At 34.7% G+C, this 18099-nt stretch overlaps 2 protein-coding genes across 2 annotated transcripts; one reads left to right on the top strand and one right to left on the bottom strand.

Annotated features, from left to right (window-relative positions):
- The first annotated feature begins 2598 nt into the window (after positions 1–2598).
- On the top strand, positions 2599–7641 carry LOC104595349 (uncharacterized). The gene is made up of 2 exons (XM_010256051.3): positions 2599–3991; positions 7105–7641. Exons 1-2 carry the CDS (start codon positions 3266–3268, stop codon positions 7408–7410), a joined length of 1032 nt encoding a protein of 343 aa, XP_010254353.1. The 5' UTR covers positions 2599–3265; the 3' UTR covers positions 7411–7641.
- Positions 7642–7980: 339 nt separating this feature from the next.
- On the bottom strand, positions 7981–10651 carry LOC104595348 (exosome complex exonuclease). Its single transcript, XM_010256050.3, has one exon. It carries the CDS (start codon positions 9912–9914, stop codon positions 8577–8579), a length of 1338 nt encoding a protein of 445 aa, XP_010254352.1. The 5' UTR covers positions 9915–10651; the 3' UTR covers positions 7981–8576.
- Between the last annotated feature and the right edge of the window lie 7448 nt (positions 10652–18099).

Here is an 18099-nt window from a genome sequence, read left to right as displayed (position 1 = left end):
CACCTACAGAGAAGTTAATTAAGCTTCAGATTGAATGATGCATCAAACTCTCGTCTTCTCCCAACTCTCAAATTTTGTACTACCTCCCTCCCTAAAGTTTTGTGCTAATGATTCTTGGGGCTAAGCTACCCCACCTTGTGTAGCTCATCCTCCCTAAAAAGCTAATTCTCTGGACTTGACAAGCATCTCTAGTCTTCAATTATATGGGGCAAATTTCAATATAATGATACTCAATATTGGAAAAATAAGAGTATTTACCCAAAACCCATCAAGTATTTATTTATTTTTTTATGCATTTTTTGAATACAATCAGTTTAGTTTTATGAACTAATTATATTTTATATTATTATCATCATCCAAGCCTTTTCTTAACTATATGATTACATGAATTCTGTTTAGTGTTATATTCACATTGTTGTGGTGGAACACTTTCTGAGTGAAGGCTCTAGCATATATAATCACAAAAACGCAAATAAAAATTCTTGATCATAAGAGTTTGGCAAAAATTTGTGTTAGTTGTGAATCTGATGCAATTTACCTCTTTTATTAATTCAATAGATTGTATTGCTCTTTCGGATGTATTGTAATTTATAAACAAATTTGTACCTATCAATTTAAAAATACTATTACATATTTGCATTTACACTCTTCTCAAACTGATCAGCCTAAAAGACACTAGGAGTACAATTTCAAACTCATCACTACTCCTTTTTAACAGTAAGTTAATCTCTTTCATCATGTAACTATTGCACTAAGAAGGTGGTTGCTAGGGCAAGAAAGGAGTGGGTCAGACCTGAGATTAGGCCTGCTCCATATTTTAAGATGGATTGGGTGGGTATAATTCAAAGCTGGGAATCCGAACCAGATTTTGGGTAGGATCTGAATCCACTAGGCAGGTATATGAATATCCTAACTAAATGGTTGAATATGAGCCACCTTCTTGGTCCCGAACCAGATCCTGTAAGGGGTTTGCCCATCGGAATCTGCACCTGGAACTAGCCATCTAGATCCTTCCAAAGCCTCCCATTTCACGGCTCCAGACCAAGCTTGATGGTCATAAAGCCTCCCATTTGTTTGTTTGTTTGTATGCTTGGTGGAGGAGGGCCACTTCTACAGTACAGGTCCCATCCAAACGGATTGCAAAATTTGGACCGAAAAACTCCTCCCAAAAAAAAAAAAAACGTTTATAGGTTAAATGCAGTAAGATGTAAGACCTAGCAAAAAGTCGATTCAAAGCCCAAATCCAATCTGACCCAACCCAAAAAAAAAAAAAAAGATTAGGGTCTCCTACCTAGTGACCCGAATTAGAAGACAACAATACAACATGATCCAAACCGATTCAAAATTCTTTTTGGGTCAGGTCGGGTTGAGTCACAGGATACCGTCGAGTCACCTCATTTCATCCCAACATTTTCAAACTTGTGTTCACCTGGAGGGTTGAACTGTTTAAATTAGATGATTAAACCCATATTTTTTTGTAAAAAATTAATTATTGACTTGGTCAAAGACCAATTGAGCTGGTGGTTGAACCATTGATCCACTTAACCTGTGGGTCAACCCTAACATGAATATTTAAGATTAGGGCATTGCCTTTGACAATCTAACCCAAAATTTGGACCAACACGAACCCGGCCCGGCTTGACCCGATTGCAGGTCTAGCTAAATTCTAAGGGTTATAAATTATAATTTTTCGTGCATGCTCACTGCTGGCCCAGATGATCTGCCTATGGGGTCCGGTCCATCCACTGGTGGATTCAAATAGTTTAAACGTGGAACAGGTGGCAAATTATGGGTCCCCAGACGGCCAGACTCATCTACACTTCCTGTGTCCCCACATCCAGGCTTTGCAAATATTGGGTCATGCCTTTGTAGTTTGTACTATCCAGTATCCACAACCCAGAAAACACACCTTAATTTGGATGGACTGACTGGCCAATGGGAACTATATATTTTTACTGTTCTAAGCCCTTCTTGGGGACAAATCTTGCAGTACTGGTCCAAACAGAACCCCTTAAAAAAGAAAAAAGAAAAAAAGGTAAAGTTAATATGGAAATGGATATTTTTTTGGTGAAGTTGAACAGACAGAAGATGTTCCAGATCTGTGGTCTAAAGTCATGCAAGAAAACAAATTGGTATGCTTGAAATCTAACTAAAGGCTGCCAGTTGAGCGTATCAACAAATTTGTATTGCAAAAGATTAGGTGCTAGTGGTCATTATCACACTGATCAGATATTTCAGACGACAATCCTGTCATCCAGAATGAAAATCATGTGTGTCCTGTCTCAGAACTGTACTGTTGAATGTTTATCAAGTTGTAAAGGTTGCCCAGTAACCAGTAACCCATAAATGTTAGTGAATTGAAGATAATGACGGTTGTTGTTTATGGTTTTTAAGTGTTAAAGATCAATGCAGGACAGTGGGGGATAGCAACCGGTAGCAGGTGCAGATTATTATAAAGATTAAAAATTTGGACACACTTACAGCAGACTGAGGGGTAATCTCTTACCTTCAATTATTTCAATCTCCAGGATTAAAAATTGCAAGAGATGGACAAAAGAATAGCAAAGGGAAGGGTAATAAATCTCTGTCTCTTGTTTGTTTTTTCTTCCCCGTTATTGCATTCATATATCTTTCAGTGGTAGATATCATGAATATATTGGTCTTGAAAAGTGACAGAGAAACAAACGTGTAGATTCCTTCTGCTTTCGATGATTAGTGAGTGATAAACACTGAAATGCATATAAAAAACCCTAAAACCGGGAGGATGATGTCCTCACTTGCTCTTATTCAATCTTCTGGGTTTTACTTTTGGGCCTCATTTGTCTAGAAAACATTTGAGATTTACTAGTTTTGTACTGAGTGTGGGTTGGTAGTTGAATTTCAGAAGACTCAACAACTTTTAGAGTTGGGATCCGGTGCTTAGAAATGGAAATTTAGGAACCCAATCTAAGGTTTTTATGTTCTCAGCTATAGGACTGAAAATTGGAAAGCTTATGAAGGTATGCGGGCAACTTTGAGATTAGAGTCCTGGAATCCATAAGATTTAGTAGCTTTTAGAAATGGGTTTAGGGTTTTAGGGGCTGAAGTATAGATATATTACAGAATTTGCTACTTTCGGTGGTGAGAATTTTGTTCTTGAGGGGGCAGAAATTCAGGATGCCCAAGAACTTACTGGTTTAAAAATGGGATCTGGGTTCTAGATGTTGAATTTCTGACCACCCACATAGGTTTTTCTAGCTCTCAGAGGTGGTTCAAGGTGTTGAGAATGTTTGATGGAAGCATAGTGATGTCTTTCTGCACATGGAATTGCCCAACATATCTGGTATGTAGTGTAAACAAATATAGGAACCAGTGTAGAACCAGGGCATATCCAGCTCTGGCCGTACAACCATCTTCAATTCTCTTGCACACTGATGATAATGGTAATTGGGTTGAATGTAAGAGGAGATCTGGTTCACGTTCAGCTCCATCTAGCAATCAGACATCTAGTTCCTTGCTCAGCCAAGCCAATACAGTAGGTATAATCGGAGGGGTGTCAGCTGTTTCTACACTGAATTTCTTGGAAAAACTCATCTTTTGGAGTTCAAAGGATGGAGAAGAGAACCTTCCTTTTGTTGTCTGCAGCGATCCAGTGTTAAACAAGGAGCTTTTGTCCCATGAGAGGAGTGGTTTTCCTTATCTTAATACCAAAACTGCCCCTGCTCAATTGGATCATACTTCTGTTGTGGAGAATTTGCAACATAAAAGGGCTTTTCTTGAGCACTCAGGAGCTCGTTGTATTGTTATGCCTTGTCATATTTTGCACAAGTGGCACGGAGAGGTCTCTCAAGGCTGCTCTATACCCTTCCTTCATGTAGGTGAGTGTATTGCATTGGAGCTCAAGGAAGCAAACTTGAAGCCAGTTGAAGCTGGGAGTAATGTGCGGATTGGGGTCCTTGCCACAGATACAACTTTAGCAGCTGGTTTCTATCAGGAGAAACTTGAGACTCAGGTATTTCTGTCATTTTCAATTCAGGTGTATTGGTATATTATGCCTAATTAAGAGTTCTGAATACTTGAAATATTTATTGCTTGGTGAAGATGACCATTGAGCTATTGAAAACCCAAAGACATTACCAACTCATCAAGATGTCTACTCAGTTTAAAACATTTCAGATATGTTCATGACCAGTTGTTGCTATTATTCTGTAAGCAGATATAATTTGTACAACTATACTCTTCTCCCATAGAAACTTGTATATTGTGTCTGTTTAGACATAAGATCTACTTAATTTGCAAAATAGTTTATTACTTACCCACGAAAAATATTTCATATTGTTGCCTTTATCACCCTCCCCTTGTTTCATATCATGTCTGTTTAGACATAAGATCAGCTATTAAGGCCCCGTTTGGGAAGAGTGCAAATGCCGGTTCAGTGCATTTTATGCACCCTGGTTCAGCTTTGCTGGTGTTATGTACTGAAAGTGACGGCGTTCACAAATTTCAAGGTATATTTGCATCCAAAATGAGAGCAAAGTTTGCATCCAAAAAATGGATGCTAACTTTGCACTAAAAGTTGATCAATGTTAAAAAGGTATATTTCAATCTCAGGATTTGTGTTTGCATCCATTACAACTAAAAATTGTTTGGCAAGAAAGTAGATTTATCAATGCAAAACTAAACCAACTTTGCATTTACAAGGACCAGAATGCACTCTACATATTTGTATTTGCACTCTTCCCAAACAGAGCCTCAAGTTAGAAGTTATAGATAACTCTTAGCTTTCAAAGTAAATTGATGGAAAGTGTGCTTGTATATGCAAATTCTTAAACTTATAATGTAAACAGTAGATGAATTGGAGTCTCTGTTGAAGGGTTCCATTCTAGTGTAAATGCTTATTTTGTATGGTTATAATACCATTAAGATATTCTGTAAGAGAAGGTGATTGTCAAACTGTAATCTGTTGGATGAAAGTCCAAGGAAAATACCTTGGAAGGTGGGATTGTTGGTAAGGTAGGCACACTCTCTAGGTGCAACCTTGAATGTCTCGTTCAATTGAGTGCCCACAAGTGCTAACATGTTGACAAATGCTCTAGCAAGAGCTAGGGTAGACAAGGAACAGATAGAATGAGGTTGTCTAGGGCTGGGCTGCAGCTTGTAACAGCTTCTCTTTATTTTTTCATGTTTGTAACTATTGGCCTGCTTTCTAGTTGGGCCTTAATAAAATTTTCCAGTTAATTATCAAAAAATAATCTGTAGGAGGAATGGTATATGACAGTTTGTTGAGTGGAAGCTTCCTGCTAGTTAGGAAATTTCATAATCTCTGTTTTTCACTTATGTTTTGTCTTGGCTTGTATTGAATAAATTGTCAGATAGAAAGCAAATTATTTTACAAAAAATGTGAGAGGGCTCAACACATGATACTAGATATGACTATTTGATGACACTTCATATCAGACTGTATCCTTTAAGTGTACTTAATAATAGTTATCCATGCAGTCCTGTCTAATGTTGTAAACTTCATGAGATTTTTCATGTCAAGCAATTTTTTTTGGTAAAATGACTGATGATTGATAATGAACTTATTTTATAAGAGTTACAGAAGTTAGAAACAAGAGCTTTGAATGCCAATGACTCCTTAGCAAATTGTCATATAAGAGCTTTCAATAAATTGTCATATGAAGCTTGAACCAATGACTCCTTAGCAAAAATACAACATGCAAACCAATTTTACTAAAAGATGCAATGTGAATTTTAAGTATATATAAGCACATATATTTAGATTGAATTGAATTGGGTCATGTAGGATCTGATAGGAGTGGAACCATATAAAATCCAATTATAAATGGATCAAATTTGGATCACCTGACTGGACCTGAATTTGGACTCAATTTTGGAAAAAATGGATATAATTTACAGCTCTAGTAGTAGTTTCTCTGAAGGTTATGCAAGAATATGCAGGAGTTTTTGGTTTCTTGGGCCATTGGAGAAAAGAATCATAGAAAATATGATTCATGCCCAGACCAACCCAGCTTGGGTGGACCTAACCCATGCCCAGACCAACCCAGCTTGCAATTATACATGGGTGGCTTGGATTTTCGATCCTCAGGATGGGCATGGGCCCAAAAGTTTGGGCTTTTTAATTTTTTGGGCAGGGCTTGGGCCTAGCCCTTAGGTAGCCCAAACCCGGCCCAACTTTATCCCAACCCGAGCCCAGCCCAATTATACACATGTATATATGCGTAATTTTACATATACACATACATGTGTATATAGACACATATTTGCATGCATATATGCGTAATTTTACATATACACATACATGTATATCAATTTTTTAGTGTGGGTTGATGGACCAACCCAGGCCTGCCTTCAACCTGAACCCAACACGAGTGCATCAAATTTTAGTGCAAGCTGGACTCAGGTTGGATAATTCAGCCTTGACCTTGGGCTTGGGCTTTAGGTCCAATTCTTAGGGTTGGCCATAGGTTGAGCTACAACCCGGCTCAGCCCACCTTACTTGCCCCTACCCTTGTGCTAATAATTATAAGATGTAAATATCTAAGCACTATAATGAAAAAAGAATAGAAGGAATAAAAAAGTTTTAGTTCCATAATAATTAGAAACAAAATGAGTGGCTTCTTTTTTTATTTCAGCAAAAAAAGTATTTGGACAAGACTCCTATCCCAAGGTTTGGGTAGTCATTAATAAATTGTATTTCCTATCCAGTAGAATTTCAAGTAGATATTACTAGCAGGAAGAAAGGGTAAGCATATGGTAAAGTATTGTGGATGGGAATTGAGATGATAATAGAAAGTTTTGAAATGCCAATATGCCATCTGTTATGATCCAATCTCAAATACTCCCCCAGCACCCCCCCCCCCCCCAATAAAAAAAGGAAAACAATAAGTAAATGCTGTTTTACCTGTCCAGTGGGTGTGTGATTTCATGTTCACCGTTACTTGGTGATATTCCGCAACTAAAGAGCTATTATTTTAGTTGTTTCCCAGAAAATGAAGATAGTTTTTATGGATTAATTCAACTGATGGTATTCTTTTTAGAGGAAACAGAAATCAACCCATGATCCATATTTTTCCAGTTTCATCCTATTCCTGTAATGCACAGGGATTTGAGGTTGTGCTGCCAGACAAAGCAACCATGGAGCACACAGTCATTCCTGCTGTTGAAGCTTTGAACAGGAAGGATATGGAAGGAGCAAGAAATCTCTTGAGAATTGCGCTTCAGGTTCTTCTGGTGAGAGCTGTGAACACTGTCATCATTGCATCTGATGACATGCAGGGTCTTTTGCCTCAGGATGATCCTCTTCTGAAGAAGTGTATAGATCCAATGGATGCTTTGGCCAGGTCAACCATAAAGTGGGCTAAATCTACTGGGAAGATGCACAAGGACACTTTAATGGAACTATACTGATGTTCTGTGAATGGTTGCTGCTGATAATCATGAGACGGTGTTTTGGTGGGGTAATCTTCTATGTATAAAGAAAATCAATCATTGTTTCATATAGTTGTATCATTTAATCATTATAAGCACAGCCAAATAGAAGAAAGCACAAATATGATTGCCGCTTCCCTGTATATGGGGTTTCTATCCCCTATTTGTTGTATTCCTTCCTCTTATTGGTAAAATATTCTATTTATTCAATTGGAAAATGCAATTAGAGCCTTAATACATGGTTGAAAGCAACATGCTTTACCAGATGAGATTAGATTTTTAGATGAGACTCAACGGGATATAAAAAGGAGAACAAGAAAAGAAAATTTTAATTTATCAAATATAACAATGGAGAGAATAAAACAAATCAGTTAAATATCAAATAAAAAATGCTCCATATACCAAGTAAGATATTTGATAATATTGTATTCCTCAAAGGTTTATCTTGATCTGGAGTTGCCTACACAAATTCTGTCACACCATTCCCTTAATCTAGAAACAAATGCAACTTTTCTTGTTATGAAGTTATCTCAACCAATGCATTCTAGGTTGTTCTTTCGCCCTTCAAGAAGGGCCTTCAAGAAAAGGGGCACCCTGCCCTCTAGTATCCTCAAAAACTACATTTGTAAGACCAATGGAAGCCTCTCAACCCAAACCATGCCATCAGGGAGGTTTTGACTAGCCAAAAATAAAGCTGCTTTGTGACTTTTAGATTAAGGGAATGGTATTAACTATTAACACAATTGAACAATGATCTTGCTAACGACAGATATCCTCGACTTATGGTGTGACTTTTAATTGATGAACCTAAAATGGCGTCAATGACCACTTTGGAGTTACCCTTCAAGCACAATATGCTTTAACTGTCTGATCTTGGCCAAGATAATGCTTTCCCCAGCTACCCAGCATTCTGTCTTTGGAATAAAGGTTTTGCTGATAGCATATGCATTGTTACATTTACTTCTCGCTCATGCAGTCCTTAGTTTTCATGAATCAAGTATGCATTGGTCTTCTCAATAATATAATGAGTGAATAAGATGCCATTATTTGAATGAAAGTTGATGGACATAGTCGTGGTGGTTCCAAAATTGATTGTTCTTAGGCTAAAATGTTCTGTCAAAACTTCTCTAATGACATTTCATCAGTCAGATCCTAATCCCATGTAGAAAGAACACATTTCCTCTGTATGTAAGTGTCCTGTCCTCAGCCCCAACACACCACAAGTGGCCCTGCAACTCCAAAACCTCTTTAATTCCTGCTGTTTCCCAAACAAATCTGAATAATCCAAGAGCCCGATCCAACTGTTTGATTCCACTTCGTACCATCTTCTCCTCATCTGATGTCAAAATCTTCCCAATGCACACGCAGAAGCTACCCTTAACACTACCCTTGTAAAGCCCTCCACAAACTTCTATTTCAATATCTCTAATATTCCCATATAGATAATATTGCAAGAGAGTGAACAGGCACTGGGATGAGTGGCCCAAGGTTTTTGTAAGCTTCTTTTGCACTAAGCTTTCTTGATGGCGGGCCTCCTTGTATCCGAGATCTTTGTCCACTAACACATCCTTTATTTGATACATCCCTTCTTTCATTGCCTCAACCTTGGATACGTGATACAATATTTCCTTCTCATTCCTGAAGCACTTCATGAGGTCATTTAACATCTCAAGCGCATCTCCCCATCGCCGGGAAGGTGGTGGGGAATCAATCTTCTTTGATGGGGTGAGTCGCATCCAGGAGATGGAATCAGGGTCAGACGATGTTGTTGAGTCGGCTAAAAACTTTAAGCAACTAGAAACAATCTGCTCAGCCATCTGGACATCTCGTGTCAGAATTCCATAATTCAGTGATTCCATCTCAGATTTCAAGCCCTTCAGTATCTCCTCAAGTGCACCCGTCCATATACGCTGCAGAGTGACCTGGGGGCATATGGTGAGACGCACAGATTTCCTTTGTTGTGCAGATATGTTCAGGAAGTTGCACACCTTGGTTAGAGTGTTGAGGATCATGGGTTCTCTTTCATTCACACTACCGAAACAAGTGTCAGGTATCATTCGAGTAGCTGCTGGCGAAGTCACTGCCTTCATCTTCAGTGCTTCCTGCACTGAAGGAGACCCAAGAAAAGCCCTGGAGAGCGACTTGAAGGTATGCATTTGGCGTCTGATATTGTCATCCATGATGTCTAATCCGTTTTCAACATAAACTAGTCTTCCATCAATCGAATCAACATTTCTCAAGACATGGGACAATTTGTTCAACTTCGGAAAGGCCGTCTTGTACCATTCAGAGGAGGGAAGTTCCTCATTGAATTCTTCTGAGCAATGATAGAGCAGCACGTTCAAATGCCGAGGTCCAAAGTGCTTAGCCTTCAGTTGCTTTGGGCCATAAAAAAGACTCCATGCATATTTGTGGCGTATAGCCAGAGAACAAATTCCTGCCAGAGGCTTTACACGGTTAGCAATGCCTTCTCGGAGCACCATGAAAGCAAGGCGCTTGTTTCCCAAATACTGTCTTCTACTATTGAATTTTTTATCACTGCTTCTTTAATTCTGAATTCTGGTATGTGGGCAATATGTTCTTTCCCCTGCGCTGTCTGAAACCCAACCATGCAACCACAATTATAGCAAAACCTCTTAGGGGCATTCCTTCGTACAGGTTATGCACATTTTCTCCCTATAAGTAGGTGAATGGCTCTGGCTTTCTAGTGCCGGAGATTCCAACAATAGTGGAATAACTCTTGAGGGCCATTCTTTCATATAGGATTTGCAGCTGAGAAGGGCTCTTCCTCTGCGCGTGGGGTGGGGGGGCTTTAAATTTGCGCTTCTGGTTCACCTTTTTTACTGCTGTTTCTTGTGCCTTCGCATGTTATCAGTAAAGGCCAATACTTTAGTGGACTCCAAGTACCAATTTGACCGGTGCTTCTTTCGCTGTTTAAAAAGAAAGGTGGTGCATATATCGATGTGAACAAGGCAGATGATGAGATGTGAACAAGGCAAGAGGCCTGGAAACCGACTCTGAAAACAGAAAACTTAACTGTGGTGAGATTCTTGAGCCTGTAAATTCATCAGCTCAAAGTTAGGGCCTTGGGGGTGTTGGATAACATGATTGATTTTGTTTTATGAAAATAAAAACAAGGAACTACAACAAAATAATATGATTTTTTGATGTAACATTTATTGGGTTGGGTTTATTTACAAAAGCCCAAACTTGGTCCGAAAAACATTCAGGCATGTCAGATTACAAGGCCCATGAATTGCAAATTAGAGTTAATGGGCTTTTAAAGAGTCTATATTACCTATAAATACCTTATCACAAAATTTCATCAATTTATCATACTAAGATTTTAATTTGGGCTATCTCATTGACCAAGATATTCATTTGTTAAATGTCCTTGATCATACCATTTATGGACCAATCAAACCCCACCAAATGATCCAAGAGACAATACCTCTAGAAACCTCATAGTCATCACCTGATTTTTGTTCAATTTGCTGTCGAAACCCCAATTTACACTGAACACCTGATTAGACTATTCGGATCTTTCTGAAGTACTTAAAAATCTCCAAACACCATCATCAGACCTAGGACCTCCTAAAATATCTTCCCCTGAAATTTCAACCCAAGATTCCCCTTCATTTATTCTTTTATCAAACCAATATTCTCTTTCGAACCCTCTTGTTAGCCAGAACCACCCACAACCCAAATCTCCTTGATATTGACACTTCTAAATAAATTAGACCATGCAATTGAACCTTAGATACACCAAAAACATTTACTTATAAATTTTCAACCTAAAATTCTCCCATTTACCCCATCGTCGAATGAATATTCCATTTCAAATGCTCTTATTGAACCAAATTTCCGTGATTTTGGCCCTCCAATATCAATCAGATGTTTCCATAAGATCCTAGACACCCTAAAATCCCTGCCCACAAAAATTCAGCCCAAAATACCTTTGTTTGCCCCTTAATTACACCAAGATTTTGTTCCATAGCTTCGCGTTGAATAGATCAAGTCATTTTTGAATCTACCTAATCTCGACACAATTGGGCCAACCTGACCCTACCAATCGATTCAAAATGCCTAAAAACCTCGCCCTATAAAATTTTAGCCAAAAATACCCTTGTTTGCCCTCCATATAAAAAGATTCTATTTTGGCTAATCTCATTGGCTCGTATCATGCAAAACCATTGTATATACCCACCATTAGATTAGAATTTGTTTTGGCCTCCTTAGACCTTAATATACTAAAATACCCCACCCCCCCTCGAGCTTACCAAAATACCTAAAATAAATAAATATCATAATTAATTATGGTATTTTTAACGATATTTTGTTATTAATTATAATATTTATTTAACTAATAAACAGTATTTATGAAAATACTATTAATTAATTATAGAATTTTGATATAATTTATTAGTAATTCATTAATTAACAATATTTTTATTAATTATGGTATTTTATTAAATAAATAATATAATTAATTAATAAATACTATTAAATAATGTATTGCTGATACTATTAATTAATTAAATAATTCATATGGGAGAGGGAGAATGAAGTGATGAGGTCGATTCATGAGGGAGCAAGAAAGGCTAAAATGAAGAGTGTTTAAGAGTTCTCAATTGAGGTAAGGGAGAAAGCTTAGTCCATGACATGGCATGTTTCTACTTTAGTATATAGATAGATAGATAGATAGATAGATATATTGAAAATTTTCTATTAAATAACAAAACAAAATTTGAGTTATACATAAATATTTAAAATATATTTATCACAAAAGTACAATAAATATAAATTTTGGTATATATAAATATATATTAAGATTTTAAAATTAATAAATATCCATTTTCTGATAGTTATTTTCTAGAATTATTAATTGATATAATCTCAATAATGTTATTATTAATACATTAATAATTGCAAATATTATTCTATTTTTTTAATATCTACTAAAAACTTTCTTTTGAAAGATATTACCTATTTTTGTTATTTGAAAGCTTTAACACCTCTAAATTATTTAATCTATTTTTCATTATTTCAATAATATTTAAAAAATTAAATTATTTATATTTTATATTCTTATCATCAACTATTATTACTTCTATTATAATTACTTTTTGTTTTTTATAAATGTTTTAAGGTTATTACATAATTTATTTATTTAATCTATTTTATTTATTTTCAAATAATATTAAAAATATGATTTAGTTAGTAATCTTTTAATATATAAAATATTTAAAATTAGTTATTTACAATATTCTTCATCTATTTAATATCACTATTTAGTTATTTCAATATTACTTATTTATTGAATTTCATAATCCATAAAATTATAAGTTATATTATTATTACATAATTTTGTAAAATATAAAATTATTATTAATTCAAATATTATGAAGTCTATTTTAATGATTTTCTACTTTTAATAAAATTTTTAAGTCTATTACATAATTTCATTATTTTATCTATTTAAAATTTTGTTGTTTCATTATTTTAACTATATAAAATTTAGTTACATAATTTAGTTATTTTAACTATTTAAAATCGTTACCTAGCTTCATTATTTAAATTTTATTTAATTTAAAGTTATTATATAATATTAAATATTTTTAACATTTTCTTATTTATAATATTTAGTTATTGAAGTTTTTTAATTTTTTTTTTAATTTTTAATTTTTATTATTTGAATAATATTGAAATTGAAAAATTCATAAAATTATAATTTATATTGTTAGTACAATTTTGTTTTGAATTTCATAAATATATAAAATTATTAATAATATGAATATTATTAAATCTATGATATTTTTGTGTTTTTAATAAATATTTTAAAGTTATTACATAATTTTATTATAATATTTAAATAATTATTAATTTTTTTAATTCAAACTTTCTTTTGATAGATATAGATGAAAAGTGGAGGAGAGGATAAATAGAAATTATAAATAATTTAGGAGAAAGTGGGGGACAGTGGTGCCACTTGGTTATATTAGATTAGATTTTGGTAGAAAGAGATTTTAGGAATAGTTTTAGGAAGGGATATCCAAAGGGATAAACATAGATGTAAGAGAGGTGGGCGAAGCATGATGAGGTGTCATTATGAGAGAAGGAGAAGGGAGTGATGAGGTGGCTTCATGAGGGAGCAAGGAAAGCTAAAATGAGAGGGGCTAAGAGTTCTCCGTTGGGGTAATATAGATACATAAGGCATGTTACTTAGGCCATGACGTGGCATCATTCTACTTTAGTATACATATAGATACATAAGGCATGTTACATGTATATACTCATTTATTATTGGATTGGCTTAAAAAGAGAAAAAAACATTTATTGTTGGATCAAATCGGATTTTAGCAAACTAAATCATGGAATATGATCATGGATCTGATGTTTTAATTCGGTTGGTTTGATATGTTTCTGCTAACGAATATCCAAATCTTGGTTTTGAATTCGAATCTTATTGCAAAAATAATAATCAAAATGTAGAATGCAGAATGGAACTTATCGCTTTCACATTCCAAAACCGAATTGCAATAATGTTGCAAAACTGTTGTTGAGAAATTAAGCATTGTAGTCAGTAGGAGGGTTGAGTCTTGCCACTTGGTCATTCTCCTTAAAATGACATTTGCCCCATATGGTGCAACCGGGTGAATGCAAAATGATCGCCAAGATAAAATAGCCCACAGGCTTCTAACAGGCATGCACTCGCTTACCAAACCTCCGCGAACCACTAGAGATAATGCTCAGAGAAGATGAACAAAGGAGAGACTGTGTTATGTGTGTTCTGTGTCACTGGGTCAACCAACACTCTATTTATAGAGTGCTTTCAGTCACCCGAATAGACATAGAGATGTTCGTTCCCAAACAAAGAGATGTGTCTCTCCAAAATAAGCATCAATTCGAAGAGACAAACAGAAGAGAAAGAAAACATTTAAAAATTAAAATCAAACTTCAATTCAAACCGGTTAAAGCAAATGGTCAAACAATAAAAGGATAGGATGTGGCATGCGCACACGCACATGTACACTTGTACCCATGCCCCGATCCGGCCTGACTTAGTGTGCGCATATGTGAAAAGCACCTCCAACCTCCCTTACTTGAACTATGTATAATGCTTTCTCCTATGGGTCTCTACCCACAGAGAGAGCAAGTATATAGATATACTCAAACTAGTTCTTTTCCCAAGCAATATGGGACAAGAGGTCTTCACATGCACTCAAGAGGAGAGAAGAGGAAAAGACAAAAGCCAAGAGCAAAAAGGAGGGAGGTAGATTCTTGAAAATTTGAATATCCTTCCAACAATCCCCTACAAGATTCAAAATTACAAGAATGACAAGATAACATGAGCACTGAGATGAGAGATAGTGATGTCTTTTGGACTTCAATCAACACTTGGGTGTAACAAATTATGTTACAGAGTATGAGTAGAGTCAGACTCCTTCAATCTTTTCTCTTTGTCGTAACTAGCTAATTTGCCAACCAACTCAATTCACCAATTACTTGGTGGTTTTTTTTTTTGTTTTGGAACATTTTGGTCTGGTTCCTCTCTTAGAATCATGAGTATTTTGTAGAGTTAGCCCTTAGAGCTCTCATAGAAACGGCCGCACTTCACACTCAGGCTGATTATTCAGTGTGCACTGCACACACTATTTTTAACTGATTAAGAGTCTTACACTCAACTTCCTCATTTTGTAATGAGCACTATCTTACTTCAGCATCCATAACTAGGCACAAATTGATAGTGTTTTCCAAGTCATGACTCATTCTTACCCATTCAATCTTATTCCAAAGATCTCCTTTCACATAGGTTTGATGCCCATCATCAATGACTTATGTAATGGGCTTTAGCTCCATTCCTATTGATGCCTCATAAACCATTTTAGAAGTTTGTGGTTTGGTCAACGAATCTACAAAATTCTTTTAAGATACTACAAAATTCAGAACAATAGTACATTTGCTGAGGTAGTCTTACCAAGTTGTGTTTTAGGTGGAAGTGCCTTCTCTTACCATTGTAAATTTTGTTTTTTGCTCTGGCTATTATTGCTTGGTTGTCATAATAGAGAAATATAGATGGAACTAGTTGTGGCCAAAATAGTATATCTGCCAAAATGTTCCTTAGACACTCTGCCTCAGACCTTACTAATTGTAATGTAATGAATTCAACCACCAATGTTGAACTTGTATTATAGGATTGCTTTATCAGTTTCCACGATACTGCTCAAATCTCATAGGGTAAAGACATCCACTAGTGGAAGTACTATCCTTTGAATTTGAAATCTAATTCGCATTAGTAAAACCTTCTAAAACAGGAGAAAAACCTAAGTAACACAAACTAAAATTTATGGTTCATTCAAATATTTTAATAATCTTACTAAAACATTGCAATGTTCATATCCGAGATTATGAGTATGTTGACTTAGTTTTCCTATAACTATTGCTATATTTGATCTTGTGTAGGACACAAAACCAATTATGCTTCCATACTCCTTTTGTGAAACAGGTTATGCTACATGTTTTCTTATTTGAATACTACTGTCAAGTGGTGTCTTAATAAGTTTATAGTCATAGTATCCAAACTTTCTAAATATACTCTCTGTATAGTGTGACTAGGAAATGATAAAATTTCCTTGTTATTTATATATTTTAATCCCCAAGATTACATAAGCCTCACCAATGCCTTTAGTGTCAAATTTGGACATAAAAATTGTTTTGTTTCTTTCACTATACCTAGACTTGTTTCCATTATCAACATATCAACAATAGGGGTGAGCAAAAAAACCGAAACTGAACAAAAAAATTGATTAACCGAATCGGTCAGTTCGGTTTCAGTTCGGTGTTTTTAAAAAACCGAAGGTGCCAATTTGGTTTCGGTTAACCAATATAGAAAATCGACGGTTAATCAAACCGACTGATATACATATATTTTTATATTTTTTATATATATTTATGCATATTATATATATTATATTTTTTATATATTATAAATTAATAAATATGCATTATATATAAATATATATTTATAATATATGAAATATTATTTATTATTTAAAATATAATATTATATATATTTATAATTTTTTATTATATGTTTATATATATTTTTATAATATATATTGTGAAAATTAAAAAACTAAAAAACCGACGAACCGAACTGACGGTTAACCGAACCAGTTAACCAATTAACCAATTGGCTTTGGTTTGGTTTCAGTTACCGATTTTTGAAAAATCGGTAGAACTAGTTTGATTACAGAAAATGGCCCTAATCGAACTGTGAGCACCCCCAATCATCAACATACAAACGGATCATGACTCCTTTATCATCTACAAACTTGTTGTAAGTGCAATTATCGGAATCATTTTTGCTATACCCATTTGTAATCAACACATTATCAAATTTTTTATTCCATTGTTTGGGAACTTGTTTTAAGCCATATAAAGACTTAATTAGTTTACACATCTACAAACTTTTGTCTTTGTCCCATTTAAGAAAGTTTTTTTAACATCCACTTGGTGAACCACCTGTTTGTAAATGGATGCTATAGCAAATAAGATTCTAATTGTAGTTAACTTTGCAACTAGGGAATATGTCAAAAAAATCCATATCATTCGTTTGTTTGTAACCTTTAGCAACTAATCTAGACTTAAACTTATCCATTGTACCATCTAACTTTAATTTCTTTTTAAATGTCCACTTACAATCTAGTGCCTTAGTTCCAGGTGAGTGGTCCACTAACTTCCAAGTGTGATTAGTGATCAAAGAATCTATTTCACTTTTTATAGATTCTTTCCAAAATATTGCATCAAGGGAGGTTATTGCTTCTTGATGTGTTACTAGGCCATTTTCTACCAAAAATGTGAACATTCTGTCATCCAAGTTTATTTCTTTACTTTGTCTTTTACTTTTCCTTAAATAATGTTCTTGATTACTAGAATTAATGTTTTCTTAACTAAGTGAAGTACTAGCTTCTTGAGTATTTAACTCTTATTCTTAATTTTTATTATAAATTTGGGGAGGTTCCCTATTTATTGTTTCTTTTTCAATGGGAAGATTTGTTCAAAGAATTCTGCATCTCAGGACTCAATTATTGTATTGTATTCTACAATATTTTATATTGTTTTAATTATAAGGAATCTATAAGCTATACTATTTTGTGCATACCCAATGAATACATAGTTATAGGTTTTAGGTCTCAATTTCTTTCTTTTAAGCTCAAGTATACCAACCTTTACTAAACAACTTCAAACTTTTAAGTAGGTTAGACCAAGTATTAAAGTATCGGTATCAGGTATCATATCAGACCACTTGGGTATGGATATAGATATAGATACGCTTTGAAAACGCATGGATACGGACGAAAAAATATGGATACGTCGAAAAATGCATATAAATTCCATAAACATATTAATAACATTATTTTTAAGATCAAAATAGCCATAAATAATGTATAGATACATAAAAAATGAATATTCTAAAGGTATATGTAAAGAAATATACTACAATTAATATAGTGGGATGCATAGAAATCATAAAATTTTATTAATATTGTATCAATCAAGAATCTTGGAACATATTATATATATTTTTTTACAAATTAATACATGCACAAAGCTATTATTATGTTATTTTCTTTTCAATTTCAAGGCACAAAACATATGCAACTA

This window comes from Nelumbo nucifera, chromosome 2 (genome assembly GCF_055504915.1).
Source record: "Nelumbo nucifera cultivar China Antique chromosome 2, China Antique-T2T, whole genome shotgun sequence".
In the NCBI taxonomy this organism is placed as follows: domain Eukaryota; kingdom Viridiplantae; phylum Streptophyta; class Magnoliopsida; order Proteales; family Nelumbonaceae; genus Nelumbo; species Nelumbo nucifera.
The sequence above is the reverse complement of the archived record's forward strand: the minus strand, read 5'-3'. Positions and strand labels throughout refer to the sequence as shown.

Bases quoted from the DNA above. Each gene is read 5' to 3' on its own strand.
- LOC104595348 (XM_010256050.3), bottom strand. From the start codon at position 9,914: ATGGTGCTCCGAGAAGGCATTGCTAACCGTGTAAAGCCTCTGGCAGGA.
- LOC104595349 (XM_010256051.3), top strand. From the start codon at position 3,266: ATGTTTGATGGAAGCATAGTGATGTCTTTCTGCACATGGAATTGCCCA. The intron at 3,992-7,104 runs GTATTTCTGTCA...TGTAATGCACAG, and splicing joins AGGAGAAACTTGAGACTCAG to GGATTTGAGGTTGTGCTGCC.